The sequence below is a fragment of the Camelus ferus genome, chromosome 10 (genome assembly GCF_009834535.1).
Source record: "Camelus ferus isolate YT-003-E chromosome 10, BCGSAC_Cfer_1.0, whole genome shotgun sequence".
In the NCBI taxonomy this organism is placed as follows: Eukaryota; Metazoa; Chordata; class Mammalia; order Artiodactyla; family Camelidae; genus Camelus; species Camelus ferus.
Genome location: NC_045705.1, coordinates 40,390,786 through 40,408,420, shown reverse-complemented (window position 1 = coordinate 40,408,420; position 17,635 = coordinate 40,390,786). Strand labels below are relative to the sequence as shown.

The 17,635-nt window shown below is 35.1% G+C and overlaps 1 protein-coding gene across 12 annotated transcripts in view; it reads left to right on the top strand.

The window, feature by feature from the left end:
* The window catches only part of DLG2 (discs large MAGUK scaffold protein 2), a 1,704,777-nt gene that overhangs the window by 468,345 nt on the left and 1,218,797 nt on the right, over nt 1-17,635 (top strand). Inside the window, exon 1 of one of the 12 annotated variants that reach the window (XM_006186689.3) lies at nt 8,419-8,660. The exons of the other annotated variants lie outside the window; for them this stretch is intronic. Within the exon in view, the coding sequence (XP_006186751.1) occupies nt 8,619-8,660 (42 nt within the window). The 5' untranslated portion in view covers nt 8,419-8,618. Of the gene's footprint in view, nt 1-8,418; nt 8,661-17,635 lie in introns of those variants that run through there. 12 annotated transcript variants of the gene reach the window in all.

Sequence of the window (17,635 nt, the reverse complement as noted above, 5' to 3'; positions counted from 1 at the left end):
ACAGCAGTTAATGCCCAGGCATTTCTAATAAACAGTTTAACTTTGTACCTTAAGGAACTTGAAAAATAACAAACTAAGCCCAGAGTTAGCAGAACTAAGGAAATAATAGATATGAGAGCAGAAATAAATGAAATAGAGGCTAGAAAAATAAGAGAAAATATCCACATAACTAACAGCTGATTTTTTGAAAAGATAAATAAAGTAGACAAATTTAGATAGAATAATTAAGAAAAGAAGAAGACACAAATAATTAAAATCAGAAATGAAATGAGTCTTTACAGCTGATATGACAGAAATACAAAGGTTTATGAGACTGTTATGAAGAATTATGCACAAATTGGATAAACTAGAAGAAATGGATAAATTCCTGGAAACATACAACCTACCAAGAATGAATCATGAAGAAACAAAATCTGAACAGAATAACAAGTCAAGGAAACTGAATCAGTAACCAGAAATCTCCCAACAAACTAAAGTTCAGTAACGGATAGCATCACTGGTGAATTCTACCATATATTTAAAGAAGAATTAATACCAGTTTTTCTCCACTCTTCCAAAAAATTGAAGAGGATTTCCAAACTGATTTTACAAGGCCAGTAATACCCTGAGACGAAAGCCAGACGGGACCCTATAAGAAAAGAAAATTATAGGCCAATATCTTTGATGAACATAGATTCAAAAATCCTCACAAAATCCTAGCAAATTGAATTCAACAACACAGTAGAAGGTCATATGTCATGATCAAGTGAGACATCCTCAGATTGCAAGGATGGCTCAGCAAACACAAATCAATAAATGGGATACATCATACTAATAGAATGAAAGATAAAAATTATATAATAATCTCAATAGGTATATAAAAAGCATTCGGCAAAGTGCAATATCCTTTCATGATAAAAGCTCTGAACTAATTAAATATAGAGGGACTGTAACTCAGTATAATAAGAGCCATACAGAACAAGCCCACAACTAACATACTCAATGGTGAAAAACTGAAATGGTGATTTCCTCTAAAATCAGGTACAAGACACAGGTTCCCACTTTTGCTACTTCTAATCAATATAGTACTATAAGTTCTAGCCCAATCAGTTAGGCAAGAAAAAGAAATAAAAGGTATCCAAAGCAGGAAGGAAAAGGTAAAAATGCTTCTCTTTGCAGATACATGATTGTATATATAGAAAATCCTGAAGACATCCTCGAGAAACTGTTAAATCTAATCAACGAATTCAGTAAAGTTGCAGGATACAAAATCAACATTGCATTTCTATACACTAAAAACAAAATATCTGAAACAGAAATTTGGAAAACAATCCCACTTACAATAGTATCAAAAACAATAAAATGCTTAGGAATAAATTTAACCAAGGAGGTGAGTGATTGCTACACTGAAAACAATAAAACTTTAATGAAAGAAATAGAAGGTGGCAGAAATAAATGGAAAGATATCCTGTGTTCATGGATTGGAAGAATTAATATTGTTAAAATGTCACTATTCAAAGTGATAAACATATTTAATGCAACCCCTCTCAAAATTCCAATAGCATTTTTCACAGAAATAAATAAAACAATCCTAATATTTATTTGGAACCATAAAGGACCCTGAATAGCCAAAGCAATTTTGAGCAAGAAGAACAAAGCTAGAAGCGTCACACTTCCTGATTTCAAATTGTATTACAAAACTCTAGTAATCAAAACAGTATCATACTGGCATAAAAATAGACAAATAGACCAATGAGACACAATAAAGAGCCTAGAAATAGACCTCTCACATATACATCCAACTAATTTTTGACAAAATTCACTAAAAAAACAGTGGAAGAAGGGTAGTGTGTTGAATAAATTATGTTTTAAAGCTGAATATCCACATGTAAAAGAATAAAAAAGAACCCTTATCTTACATCATACATAAAAATCAACTCAAAATGGATTAAATACTTAAACATAAATAAAACTCCTGGAAGAAAATATTGGGTAAAATCTCCTTGCCATTGATCTTGGCAATGATTTTTTTGGATATGGCACTGAAAGGACAAGCAACAAAAGCAGAAATAAACAAATGGGACCAGATCAAATGAGAAGATTTTTGCATAACAGAGGAAAAATCAACAAAGTTTAAAGGCAGTCCTTGAAATGAGAAAAAGTATTTGCAAACTATATATCTAATAAGGGGCTAATACCCAAAATACATGAAAAAAAAACTTTCATAGCTCAATAGCAAAAAGATAAATAATCCAATTAAAAATGGGCAAAAGACCTAAAATGTGATATTTTTCCAAAGAAACCGTGCAAGTGGCAAACAGGTATAGGAAAAAAATGTTAAAAATCACTAATCACTAGGGAAATGCAAATCAAACCACAATGAAATACCACTTTATACCTGTTAGGACACTCATTATCAAAAAATCACAAGGTAATAATTTTTGGCAAGGATGTGAAAAAAGGGAAACCTTGTACACTGTTGATGAGGGTGTGAATTGGTACAGCCATTATGGAAAACAGTATACAGGTTCCTCAAAATGTAAAAATAGAACTAGGGTATGATCCAGCAATTCCACTTCTGGGTGTATATTCAAAAGAAATGAAATCAGAATTTTGAATAGGTATCGGTGCTTCCATGTTCATTGCAGCAATTATATTATGGTTATTCACAGTAGCCATAATATAGAAATAACCTGTCAAACATCATCAACATTATTTTGTTTACAACTTTACCAAGGGTTTTCACTAGTCCAGGATATTATGTCACTGTTAGCAGTGCTGCTTGGTATGTTTGAGTAACCAGTTTAGCGTGCCCATGTTTGTCTATATATGTGGGTACAAGTACCTGACCATTTAATTATGTTATTGGAGTTTTCCCTGAGCACTTTCATTGAAATGAACTTTTTAAAAATTTCAACTCTTTTACTTATTTCTTCTTTATATTATATTATGTTGAATTTTTAAATCCTGTGTAAATATGGGTTATATTACTTATTTTTATCAAGATAAAAAATGAGACATTAAAATATTGGTATATAAATGGAGTGTTATTTCTGAAATGATTAAGAATCCCTGGGCAGGCACTGGGATCTTGAGAAATTTCCTTTGAGCTTTGGAATTGCAAGACCTAGTATTAGAGCGCTACCTTTAGCTTCTATTACTATGCTATTTTTCCTCACTGGATGCAAGGAGTGATGACAATATATTCAAGGTTGAAGTGAGGATCAAGAATGAAAGGCGATTTATTTCTACTTTCTGAACTGAGGCAAGAGTACTCCTAAGCATATACAATAGTGTATATGTCAGAGGGTTGTCAAAGCCGTGGGATAAACATTGCACAGCCTTCTTGGCTTATTAAATCTAATAGTAAGTAATATAAAACATTACTTTATAGCAAATACAAAGATACTATTGAGTTGAATTAACATTTATATGAATTTTTAAGATAACTAGTGAGACATTAAAGACATTCTATTTTGTTCCTATACATCCAACCTTTGGGGACACTTTGGTAGAAAATCCCAAGAAGCTCTGAAGTGCTTTGTAATCTGTAAATCAGTTATTATTATCTCAGAAAAACTCCAAGAAAGATACAAGAAATTCCAATGATGTTAAATGAATTCAGTATTATAATGAGATAAGCAGACTTCCTAAGAATCCCATTTAGGGCTGATTGAAAATCCCAGGGAAGTCCTAGAAGGTCTACAAACCACTGTAGGAAATTTCCTCAGTATTAATAGGTTAGTTAAGAGAAATAATATCTTTTTATTTTTATCCTTACCTGTATTATTTTGGTCTTCTTTACACTAAAGCCTACCACTGGTTAAATTTATTAGGTACTGGGTACTAGGCCAAGCAGTTTGCACACCTTGTTTATTTTAGTCCTTACAACATCCCTGTGAAGTAGGTTTGGTATCTTTATTTTACAGAGGACTGCTCTGTGGCAAAGAGAGGTTATGTAACTTGCCCAAGGTCACAACAGCTGGTAAGTGACTAAAGAGGAATTTAAACCCAAGTTGTGGGGTTTTTTTGGTTTGCTTTTCTTTTTGTTTGTTTTTTACTCCAAGATCTAAGAGCTGTTAGAGTTTCTAAGTTTGAAAGTGTTGTAGGGCTCCTTGCTCAACTGGCATTCATCTCAGAGCCTTGAGCCTCCACTCTAGAATTATCTCACTTGCACCTGTAGTTATTTTCTTTTCGTTTTCTATACTCTCTCCCCTCTAAGACTAATTCCTCTTCCTGTGGAATGGACCCCTGTGGTCCATCCCTTCCTATTTTTGTGAGAGCCTTAGCTATCAGTTTTCCTCTCTTCATCTACTTGGAACAGTGGTTCTCAAATCTTAGCTTACATGAAAATCACCTCGAAGGCTTGTTAACACAGATTCCTGAGCCACATACCTAGTTTCTGATTTGGTAGGTCTGGGACATGACCTGAGAATTTTCATTGTTAATGAATTCCAAAGTTATGCTGATGCTGCTAGCCCCAAAATCATACTTTCAGGACTGCTGCCCAAGACTCTAGAGCAGGGATTGGCAAACCATAAGCCAAGAAATGTTTCTACATTTTTTAAATGGTTGAGCATAATCATAGAATCATAGATTCCCACACTTTGCATCATGATCATCCCCTGACCTATGTTCTTTGAATGCAAGAACAGACATGTGCTAATATTTCTTTCCTGTGTCTGTATTTCTCTCATTTACTGAGAGAGGAAGGTTGGATATATAGTTCATTTTGGGTGAGGTCTCTCTAGTATATAGAGGTGTATAAAATGAAAAACGAAAGGTAATGTCTTCCTCCCCACCTAAATCAAGTCCCAATCCCCAATGATCAGTGTTGTCAAAATTTTACACACACACACACTTACCATAATTGTATATGAGTGTACACACAGATATAGGCTCAGACCATACATACTCTTTAGCAACCTTATTCTTAAATTTAACATTATAACTTGAACATCTTCCAGTTCAAGAATAGATACATGTATCTTGTATTTTTCTAATAATTGCATAGTGTTCTGTGGTATAGCTGTAATCTCACAAATAAGTCTTGCACTAATGAATATTTATAATATATATATATGTATGTGTGTGCATATCTATGTCTATATATATGGGATTAATTCCTGGAAGTTGAAGTTGAATCACTGCATCAAAGAGAATGTGCCTTTTAAAATATTTTTGATTTCCCTCCAAAATGTTTTCACCAAGTAATGCATCCCCATTAATTCTTTATATATAAATTAAAAAAAAACTTTTCTAATTTGTTTGTTTTTCCCTAAATATGAATAAGGTGGAGCTTTTTAAATGTGTTTTGTGGTCTTTTTGTGACTTGCCACTTTATGTTCTTGGCCTATTTTTTCATTCAGTTTTATATATTTTCTTAGTGATTTATAAAAATTCTTTGTATTTTAAGGGAAATTTCCCATTGAATGTGTTGTAAATTTTTCTGTTTGTCCTTTGTTATTGTATATAATTTAGCCAAGCAGAAGTTTTATATATTTATATACTCACATTTGTTTGTCTTTTCTTATATGGCTTCAGCTTCTCCATCTAACGTTACATAAAATCTAAACCAGAACCAAATCTATGTTTTTTTGTAATATGTTTATAGTTTCAATTTTTATACTTAAGTCTCAATTTGATCCATTTAGACTGCTTTGATGATGGGATTCATCTCTAATCTTCTCAGTGATACTATGAATTGAGTATTATCCCCATTTTACAAATGGTAAAAGAAAGGACCTGGCATGGAAATAATTTTCTAAGACTACTTACTTGTGTGTATTGGAGCCTAGATTTACTATGTTGCCTCTAAAAGCATGTAGCCTGTTATAATTTTCTTCTATAATAGCAAATACTATTCTTTTTTTAGACTTCTTTAAGCTTTTTTTTTTTAATTCAAGTGTAGTTGATTTACAGTGCTATGTTAGTTTCAGGTGTGCAGAGAAGTGATTCAGTTACACATATATATTCTTTTTCAGATTCTTTTCCATTATAAGGTATTACAAGATATTGAATACAGTTTTCTGTGCTACAGTAGGTCCTTATTTATTTTATATATAGTAATGGGTGTATCTGTTAATCCCATACTTCTGATTTATTCTTTTATAAATATTGTTCTTTTAGCAGGTACTCTGCCCTATTGAAGGCTTTGCCTACAAATAGGGAATACTTTTTAGTGGAACATTGTCATTGTAGTTAATGCCTCATTTTCTTCATCTATAAAATGAGAATGATAAGTCAGCTATCCTAGTACACTTAGGAAAATTAGGCAGTAAGATCTACAGGTATAGCACATGTCTGTACTGGGATGCTGTGGGGTGGATAAGAGTCTCTGGGAATTTTAAGTGGGTCTGTAAGTCAAAGAGCTTTTCTCTAGAACGTACACATTAGCACTGTATCTGAAGTCAGATCAGAAGTTCTCACTGATTGCCTTATCAGGGAAACCTACATGTACCTTTTTACCTGTAACTTCATTTTTATTTAATCCTTGCCTATGAGCTGTTCTGAGTTTTGTAACATTTTTCAGCTTTTTTGCTCTGTCTCTCCTGGGCCATCCAAATACCATACAGTATATTAAAATAATAAGAAGAAATATATAAAGTTGCTTTTTTCTACTATTCCTAATGGGAAAAAAATTAACCATACTTATTCACAAGTTAAAAAATTGTTTTTTAAAAAATCCTCTGGACCCCCAATTGAGAAAGTCACTTTAAAATCTCCTATGTTTTCCGTGGCTTTGAGTCTCTATGTTTGGGTTCATTTATTGGGACTAGCTGCAGGGAATATGACCTACTACGACCTCAGGAGAGGAAAGTGTTACTAACTGAAATGCTTTGTTCAGCATTCAAAGCCATTAATAAAAGTTGTAGAATGATGAGTGTTGGGCATCCATGTCTGTATTTTAATGTCTTGGAAGTCACTGGTTGTGTTGCAAGTGCTTAAAATTTGTAATTACCTAGACTCATTCGACAGACGGAAATGGAAATCAAATTAAGTGGCTGCCTTCTCTTACGATGCTAAATAATCTCTAGCTTAAGACAAGATTGCCTTTTTCCTTCCTAAAAAAAGGCACAAACAATGACAGCCAAAAATAGCTATTTAGTCAGAACTGACGACACTTTCTGAATGCTTGTCATTAAGAGAGAAATAGAAAATCCTGCTTTTCTTCTTCCTTTAATTTCTCTCCCTTGCTTCCTCCTGAAGCTACCCAGCAGAAATGCCCAGTGGCTCTGACAGTGCCTCAGCACCACTGCAGGCTCCAGAGGGGAGGTGGCTTATGCAAAGCATATTAGAGAAAAACCCTAAAAGTCACTGCAGCTTCTTCTAGTGAGTTATGCTGATCTTCCCTGTTGCTGAAAGCTGATGGGGAATGTTGTGGCAAAGACATAACCACTCTTTTTCCTCCTACTATTTTTGCTGCAGTGAGAACAGTTCATTTCTGCTTGCATTTCGCCAGATAGCTTTAGAATTCTAGCTGAGCATTAGGGCTTCCTAAGGCTGGAAATAAGAGTTTAGAACCTTAAATTGGACTTTGTCCTTTTAGCTCAGTAAAAATTGAGTTAATTTGCAGCATCCGGTGCCTGAGAGGAATGACAACAGACAGTAGGATCTGACGATGTTTTTGAATTAAGTTTTTTTTTTTCCCTCTTATGGATTCATGAGGGCAGAAGCTTTTATTTTTCTCTCTCACTCGCTCCCTTCCAGAACCAGCTGAACATAATACATTCAGCAGCAGTAGCTACTGAATCTGTGGTTATGTTATCCCTGGAATCTTCTGTCTTCATTCCAGTCCCATCTTGTATTATTGGTTGTCATTTATCAATAAAGGTTAGTTTTAGAAAATTGGATGCATTGTTTTATTAGCGAACCTAGCAACTTTAGATAGCCTTGGAAGATGTAACAGATATTACAGGACAGGGAAGTAAGAGAAGGTGATACTTCTCAGCCATGTAATCGCAGATCACCCCAGGGGAACCCAGCTTACATTTTAGGGGACTTTTATAAGACAGCGATCCTTTCATCTTGGTCCTGTTCCGTACAGAAAAGGAGAAAGAGACGTGATCACGGTGATTGGTAGTATTTGCCAAACAGGGTGCTGCATCAGAATAGCCTGGAATATAGTGCAGAGCCCATATTAAACCTCCCAAGGGAAAAGGATTTCCTCTTCATTTACAGGCTGCCCGATGCAATCCCCTTGTAAAGTATCTAATAGGATAACACCAGGGCTCTCCAGAAATATAAGTAACTCATTGGTTAAATTTCAATTCTTCACCTTTCCCCCCCTCCTTCCTGAGTGAGCTCATTCCCCCCTCCCGTTTTTTTTTTTTTTAAACCCAGTGATTTAAAATGCTAGAAGGAAAAGCAACTGAAGTCTTAACTTTCAGATGCTGAATTCTCAGCTAATTGAAATTACTGGGCACAATGCTATATATAGCCAATGAAGAGATTTTGAGCCCTCACTCAGTGCCTTCAAGACATGTCGTTTTGTAGTCAGAGAAAACAGAGATCAATGCATTTTCAAACTGACAGAGGGAACGGATGCTCCTTAGTAGCACATGCCCAGGATCGTGTGTTTGGGGCTTGCGCTGTGCTGAGAAGCTGAATACCGGTCCATATGCTCCTTATTTACTGCAATGTTCTTTGCATGTTACTGTGCACTCCGGACTAACGTGAAGGTAAGAGGAGGCGAGCCGGCAACTGGGCACAATATACATGTTAAATCAGCTGCAGAAAATGTCTACCTTGTGTAGCTTCAGGACTTTTCGGATTGCTGGCTGAGCAGGCAGATTATTACAGGTGGTTGCAAGGGCTTTGTTTTATTGTTGCCGTGCAGCCTCGCTGGGGGAGCATGTTGGAACGCTGCTGCGAAGTGACCTTCAGGTTTAACTGTTTGCAATTCGGGTTCACGCTCACACTTGGGGGGTGGAGTGGGGGGAGGAAAAGATGAAAATTATTTAGGTAGGCCAGAATCAAACCAGATAAGGTAAAAAGCCATAGAGTATGCTTTAGATTAAGATTTAAAGTCTTTCTTTTAAAAAGTGCTGTGAGCTGCCTGTGTTCATGCAGCTTAATTGTTTAAGAGCCGGGAATTAAAATTTGGTGGCTGTAATGGCATTAGGATGTGATCTGTGGGATACCTGACCATTCTGTTCATATAAACAAATTACTATCATTGAAAGTTGGTGATATTGTTCATACAGATTCTCAGCTCTGGATGGGCTGGTTGCTTGGGCTGTGTGGGCACTGCTGCCCTGGCATTGTCACCCCACTGACATTCACTTGCTGTAGCTAATGAGCATCTGAAGTTGAGCCTAAGTTTAGGAGGTTTACCCCTCGCTGGGAAGGACGGCATTATTATTGGAGAGGTTTTCTGACCCTGTGTTCATTCACCACTGAGCCAGACAGACAGGCCAGCTGTGGAATTCCAGTTGCATAATTTAAGTGGCTTATATCCTCTGTTAACATTTTGAACTTGTATTCCTTATTGAAGAAAGACTAAAAGGAAAGTGCTTGCCTTTCAGAAAAAAAAAAAGAAAAAGGAAAAAAGGTGGTTAAGACTTAATACTTAAAATAGAAATCTTAAAAAAAAAAGGCAATGTAAACTGTCTTCCCTTTTTATTTTACTGAGAGAATATTTTAATGTGTCTGGGTACTAAAGAAAGTTTCATTTACTGTGTTTACAAGTTTTTATTAAAGAACTTCCTGCTGCTTACTCTTTTGTAAGCCTTTTTGTTTTCTATTTGAATTTCAAACAGGTAGTATTTATGTTTTGATGACCAATTCTTTTACAACCACAGCCTGGAAGCATTCTGTGGATCGTGTTGCTGAGTTCTACAGAATTTACTTTCTACTACTTTTGAGATTAACTTCAACAGTCAATTTTTTCCATGCCTATGATGGATATAGTAAACAACATGAAAAGAAATACTTAAAAATCTAGAGAATGTGCCCAAATACCAACTTGAATTTCTCCATCACCCCCTCCTGTTCCAAATTCATTGGTATGGTACACATTGTTCTGTAAGCTCAATGAATTGTAAATGTTTTCCCTCCTCATCTTTTTTGAAGGCCAACCAAATTTGTTTCAGAGAAATCTCCATTATTAGATTAAGAGATAACAATTGTTTTGATATTTCATTGTTGTATTTCAGAAGTGCAGGAAAACCTGAGTTCAAAGTTCCTTTGATATGGGTTTTGGAAAATCCCTTTTTTACTAGTAACTACTATCAGTAGCCTTTGTGGTCTTATCTTGAAAATTTCCTTACTTAAGTTCACTAGCAAAAGAATGAAAAGAGTTCTACAAAAAATATCTTAATGTGGATGACTTTTGGATAATAAATTCTTAGTACTTTGGCAAAACTGTACTGATATAAACACTTCCAACATAATTAGTAGAAACTCAGCCATGTACATTGCCATGTACAACATATCTAACCTTCCTTTGAGTAGTTTAACTTTAACTTTAAATACGCTATGCCTTTTGATAATTAGCTCTTGCATTTTTGTAATTTTCTTTTAGGGTTATCTTTTCCTTCTGAGATAAGTTTTGCATAAGAGTTTGCAATTTACTTGGGGTTTGATATTTTACCAAGTTGGTGCGATAAAGTCTTACTGATAATTTCATTTTTAACTTTTGTTTTATTTTATATTGCATTTTGAAAGTATTTGATTTTATTTCTGTTGTGCCCAGAATTACTTATTTGCTTGGTTCTGATAAAATCTCTTTTATAATGTGTAGCTTCTCATGTTGCCATGATTTAACATGACTGTGTTACGTGACCCAAAACTTTAAGGTGGTTAAATTTCAAAGGATAGCAAAATCTCTTGTTTATGTTTTTCTACATAGAATAAGCCCCAGTCTCTTATTTTAGAATGATTGTTTTGTTAATTGGATCTTTATAATATAGTACAGTGAAAAAGATTTTTTGAGAGAGGTATGTTTTAACCTATATATAGAGAGGTATATATATACACAGATAGCAGAATGTGCAGAATGTGACTCAGGGGTCACCATTTATTCATTTATTTATCAAAAGTTTTTGAAGGACAGCTATGATTTATGCACTGTGCTAGTCTGGGAAACTAAGATCAATAGAAAACAGTTCTTGCTTTCAAGAAGCTTCCAATCTTGGAAAAGATGCTGACATAAACAAATAAATGGTTGGAAGTATTACAGAACCAATAATGGACATCTATGCAGGGCATGATAGGGACAAAACAAATTAGAACACTGGCCAATTTTGCATGGACATGTCAAGAAAAGTTTCACTGTAAAGTCACCTCAGAGTCAAATCTTTATAGCTAATAAAGTTTAGCCAAGCAGCCTGGAGGAAGGATGGCATGCCTGGTAGAGGGAATAACAAAAGCATGAAACACTTTGGAGAGCTGCAAAGAGCCGAAATGGATGGAGCATGGGGTATTGTAAAGCTGAACATGAACTACTAGGGTTAAAAAAAAAGGGGGGGGGGGAGCCAAAGCCAGTACTGTGAGAATTGACTGCGCAGTCATCACAATCTAACTCTTTAGAAATTGTGTTAATTTGCCACTTATTTCTAGAAGAACTTTCTACAGAAGGAAAAGAAATTAAAACTTCTAGGCAAATGGTATTATTTATGTTTTGTGTTTTCTTGTTACCGTTAAGTTGTTTGAGATTAATTAACATTCATATCATATTGGATTGGGTTTGTCTTTAACTTTTTAAAGAATGTGATTAGAACAATTGAATCTGAGTCTACTCATGCAAAAGGACCAATGTGACCATTATGTAGATGTATGCAGTTCCTCTTCCATCTCATATTGCCTATGTTGTACAAAAAGTACGTCTTTGATAAGAAAACATACAGGAAGCTTGCTGCACCAGATGTCCATCTTGTCTATAGAAACAACTGTTTTGGAAAATCGTGATACTGATGATCGTAACTTATATCCAGGTGATACCTTTTGCTTTTCTAAATAATTTTATGTTCTTCATCTCATGATGTCCCTCCTTTCATCCTGCTCCTGTAGACATACCCATATACACTCTCAAACCTGCAATCTCTGAATAATGTGGCATAAAGTGGCAAATATTAGACCCATTTCATAGATAAGAAAACTAAGATGGAGAAGGGAAATGGCCAGTTACTCTGTTCCACAGTGTATCAGAAGCAGACCTAGTATAGTAGGGCTCAAGTCTCTTCACCCTTGATTTACTGGTCAGTCTAGTTAATTCCTGCTGCCTACTCCATAGATTCAAGAATTCTTTTTTGTTTTTGAAATTCCTTGAAGGTAAATATAAGAGCGCTTTAGAAAAAGAGTGTAGCAGAATGATTTTAAAGTGGGTTTTGGAGATTCCAAAAGAACTATGTTTAGGTCTATCTTCCCTGTTTATAGAAATTTTTGTATAAAAAACTTTCCTAATCTACTTGAAGTTCATTTTTGTATCTATCAAATAGGGATAATGTTAGCTCTTGCCTGTTATAAGAATTATGTGAAATAAGCATGTAAACACTGGAAAAAATGTTCTTAGAATATAATTAGTGCTTAATTAAATTCATAATTGATAAAGTTCAAGCCACCAAATAGGAGTAAGACTTCAGAGTTGCCTTTAATAAAAATCACAGTAAGAAATTCTAAGAATTGAGCCCAGTTAAAAGATAAGAGATGCAAAACATGTTCATATATATCCCCTCTCCCACCACTATTACCATCATGACCACATATGCACATATGCAAACAAGTAAACTCTGTGGAAGCTGAGAGTTCAGTTTGTTTTGTTCATATCTTTATCAGCAGCATCAAGAACAAGGCCCAGGGCATAGCAGGTACTCAATAAATCTTTATTAAATGATTGCATTAACTAAATCCCAAATTTGTCTTTATTACTTAATCAGCTTCGTCCCAGATTTATTTACCTTAATGCTTGTTAAATTATTTTGAGAGAAAGGAAAAAATGAAACCACAGACTTTGAAGTCTAATATAGACTTGGTATTTGAATCCTGGATTTGGCAATCACAAACCAGTTACATTCAGTCATGTCCTCTTTTGGATCTGCACAGCCAGGTTGTAGAGCTAAGTTGGAGGGAATTAGAAATTCAAACCAAAACAATTTGTTGGATGCCTAACACCCTATAATTCAAACATTCATCATGCTCACTTCTACCAGGTTTATTCAGTGAAACTGCTTTTTTCCAAACACCCCATGGTTTTCTGCCTCTCAGCATTTGCTAGAATTGTTTCCTGCTATGGGAATCCCTTCTCTGCATAGTCATGCTTGTCTAAATTCTATCCTTCCTTTAAAAAATAGTTCACAGCGTCTGCCTTCCAAGAAGTTGACCCCAGCCACACTAATCCCCTTACTTTATTCCTCCTTTAATTTAGGAAGTGCAGTTTCTCCATCATTCATGGTAATAAATCTTATAATGTCTTGTGCCATCGCTTGCATTATTATCTTAGATTGCTAGCTATTTTTTATGTTTGGGTGTTGCCTCCCCTGGCTATGTTTTAAGCACTTTGAGGGCAGGAACTATATACTATTTTCTTCATTTCTCTTTAGTTTGTTTGTATTTTAGGGATTTAAAAAAATGATTGATGGACTGATTGAAAGGGAACCTCACAGAGACTCTGTCTCTTTATGCTGTTGACACCTACTCTGCTGGAGTTCATGATAGCCCCATGTATTGATGCTTTTAATAAACATTATTTGTTGTAGACAGGGCTTGGAATCATAAATCAGAATGTTTTGACAGTTTATGTAACACTGATGGCTCTTCAAATCAAGGGTGGTCCCTCTCAGGGCTCCAGTTGAATAATCATCTCTTTTAGGAGGCGAATAATGTATTCATCTCTCACTGAGCCCCTATATTTTGACCTCCAAATTGTTGTGAGCCTACTCAGTATATTGGGTTTATAATACCTAAGCCTACTCAAAATATTGGATTTACAATTTCTACTGAGGTTCTTTAATTCAAAACTTAAACAAAAATACAAATTAATTAATAAAGAATAAAACATTACAATGAACAATGACAATGATAGCTACCATTTGTTAAGCTCTTAGCATGAACTGTGGACTACACTAAAAGCTTTGCACATATTCTCTCAAAATGTTTCCCAGTGACCTATGATGTAAGCATTACCATCATTATTATTTTGTAGATGAGGAAAACTGAAGTTTAGGAAACAAAATAACTTGCCTGATGTTACAAAACTATTTGGTTACTATGAAGCCAACTTTTAAATCAGATCTGTTCCACTCTAAAACTTTTTAAAAACCTTCCTAAGTAGATAATATAGATATGTGAACTATAATTAATGTCTCACAGATACCTCAAATCTTTTCTAAAAATGTAAGGAATTAAGTAAAAAATAAAATTGCATGTGTTTTACTTAGTATGACTTTACTATTTGTTCTCTTGACTTTTTTCTAATAAATGATGGTTAGAGTGAGAGCATGTGGCTTTCTTCTGTATTCTACATTCATTCATTCACCAAATATTTAATGAACATCTATTATGTGTCAGGTATTGACCTAGTTACTAAAAATACAGGATGGAATAAAATAGACAGTAATCCCTATCTTTATAGAATTTACATGCTTGTAAGGTAGGCATACAATAAAAACCACAGTTAAGTAATATATATAGCACATAATGACATGCTAAAAAGAAACAAACATGGAAGGACTATTAATCAAAAGTATGAATGTGGGAAGAGGTTCAAGTTACAGTTTTAAATAAAGTGTTTAGTGAGGGTCTCACTGGGAAGGTGACTTTTGAGTAAAGACCTAAAGGTTGTGAAGGGATTAACCATGTAAGTTAAGGTAACATAAAGTGCAAAGGCCCTGAGATGGGAACCTACGTGACATTTTAAGGAATTAGTCTAAGAAGCCAGTGTGGCTAGCAGGAGAAAGATCAAAAGAATGTCAAAGTGAGCAGATCATGCAAAGCTTTGGAGGTTAGGCTTCTTTCAGTGAAATGGGAAGCCAGTAGGGCTTTAAACAGAGGAGTCACGTAATTTGGTTAATGTTTTGACAAGGTTACTCTGGCTGCTGTGTTTAAAAGAGACTTTAAGGGGGCAAGGGCTGGCATAGGGAGACCAGTTAAGACTTCTTGCAGTAATCCAGGTGAGAGATGTCAATAGTTTGGATCAGGTTGGTACCAGTAAGACTGGGGACAAGTTGTCCAGTTCTGTGTATCCATTTACTTTTGGACATTTATCTTCTCCTTTGTCTCTTCCTGCCTTGATACCAGGTTCTCCTCAGCTGCGGAGTACTGGTTCTCAGCTCTTCTGTATTTGATCACTATTAATTAGAGGAAAATGCCTTGATATATGGTTGCCGTTGTAGTTTTAGTGCTATAATCCTGTGAACATTTTGAAGGGTAGATTACTGAAGCCTTATGTCATACATGTGCATTCAAGCCTTCATTTTATTTTTGGCTTCAGATCTTCTCATCCTCAGGGAATCCCACCCTAGTTCCGAAATAAATCTGCTCTAAGCTACTTTAGGGCAGGAACCATGTCTTACGTGATTTTATATCCTCATTACATTGCATGTGACAAATGATCAATAAATATTTGGTAAATGAATGTTAGCCACTCAAAGAGCTGGATATATTTTGCAGAGTGCCTCTTTGGATTAGGTGTGATACCACCAAATAAGAACAGATATACAACAAGGAGAGTGAATTTTGCTTTCAATAAATTTCTTCTCTAATGACAAAATATTGCCTCTTTTATGACAGTAAATGTGACAGTATTTCTCCAACATCAGAATCTCTAGGGAAGCAGCCTGGGAATCTGGAAATGACCCTAGGTAATTCTTATCCTAGCACAAATTTGGGAAACACTGTATTATAAGTTATGTTTGGAACTAAAGCAATGAGTCAGCAAGTCTGTTGAGAAACTGTTAAGTGTTAATATTTGGCTGAGTATCACATATAGCCAAAGTATTTAAAACTTTTTAGACTGCAATCCATAAAGAATAAAAATTAAAAATTGCAACTCAGTACAAGTTTCACAAAGCAGTACTTAACCTTACCAAAAGCTATGCATTTGGATAGTTTCTGTCCTGTTTTTACCTTTTAAAAATTTGTTTCTTTTTTATAATTCTGGTCAAAATTACTAAAAGTTTTATAATCAGAAAAGTGGATGAGGAAATATAATTTATACTGATTCATTTAAAACTGATTCCTTCATTTACCTTTATTAGTGAATTTGAAAGGGTGCAGAATGGGTCATAAGTCATGATTTGAAAAAACACTGTAATATGTTCCCTGCTTTGAGGAGCATACAAAACCTCAGTTAGGAATATACAAATAAAAGATGACAAATTATAACAGGCAGCCAGCACTTAGCAGAAAATGTGTAGGAGTCCTGCACTAAACACAGGGTGGCTGTCCATATAGCCTGCTTCATTTACTGATTAGTATACTCATTTGGGAATTCATGGGTCAGTGCTTACTTCCCTGCACTGGCCCTTGAGACTTAGCCTATCCAGGTACATAGCTCAGCATGCCGAATAGCAATAGTTAGTGTATAAAAGGATGCTTGTGATGTGTCAGGCACTGTTCAAAGTACTTCATTCATTTAATCTCCACAATAATCCTAAGAGAAGTTTTATTATTAAACCCATTTTACAGGTGAAGGAACCTAGTCCCAGAGGTTTAGTTATCCAGGGCCTCACAGAAAGTAACTTGTGGTACCAGGATAAATGCCAGACACAGGAACCAATGCTGAGGACAGGCCAGTACCTGGAAGGACACCTTTCTTACTCTTAACCCTTACTCTGCTACTTGGTACTCTGGCTTTTGGCTCCCTTCTCCAAAGGGGTTGTTTAAATCTCTTTATTTTCAATAACTCTGTTGAGCTGTCCTCTCTCTTGTTAGATTTTAGCATCTGATGCAGATCCCAGTGTCCCCTGATTTGGTTGTATCATAGTTTCTTCCATTAGCCAGAAGAATTCCCATGGGCCTGATAACCTATACCCTCCCATGAATCTCGGGGTGCTTACACTGAAGAGACATTCATAACTAAGTTGAAGTATGGGCGTCCTTTGAAAGAGGCCTATTTGCTCAACTCTTCACCTGTTATTAGTGCAGTAAATAAGGTAATAAAACTCCCCAGGATAAACTGATATTGCTTGGAGAACCTAGCTCTTGAGAACTGAAAAGGGAAGGATGAATAATAAAACAAAGTGACATTTGACCCTGGGAAGGTCTGGCCCTAAATATTTCTCAGATGTAAACTAGATCTTTTTGTTTGTGTTTGTTTAGACTCATAAAAGACTTTGGCCCTTTCAACACAGGTAGAATTTAATTGAAAGAAGCTGAGGGAATATCTTTTTAAAAATAAAAGATGCATATCAGAATACCAATTTTGAGTCATTTTATTATGTATTATATTTCATTTCTAATAAGTGTATTTAGATTTACATATTCTTTTAAAAAGTATACATATGTTTATTTATTTTTAGAGGATCCACCTAGACTTAGTTTTTTAAAGGTTTTACCCAGATACAAAGAGGAAAGTGAGGCTATGAGGTGTGCAGTGAGCCTGGAAGGAAGGGAGTAAGGTAGACTTCTGAAGTGGATGGATCCCTGAATCTTCATGGAGCCCTTTGCATTTGCTTTGGATGTTTAGTCAAAATTATAGTCAAAATATATAAATTAT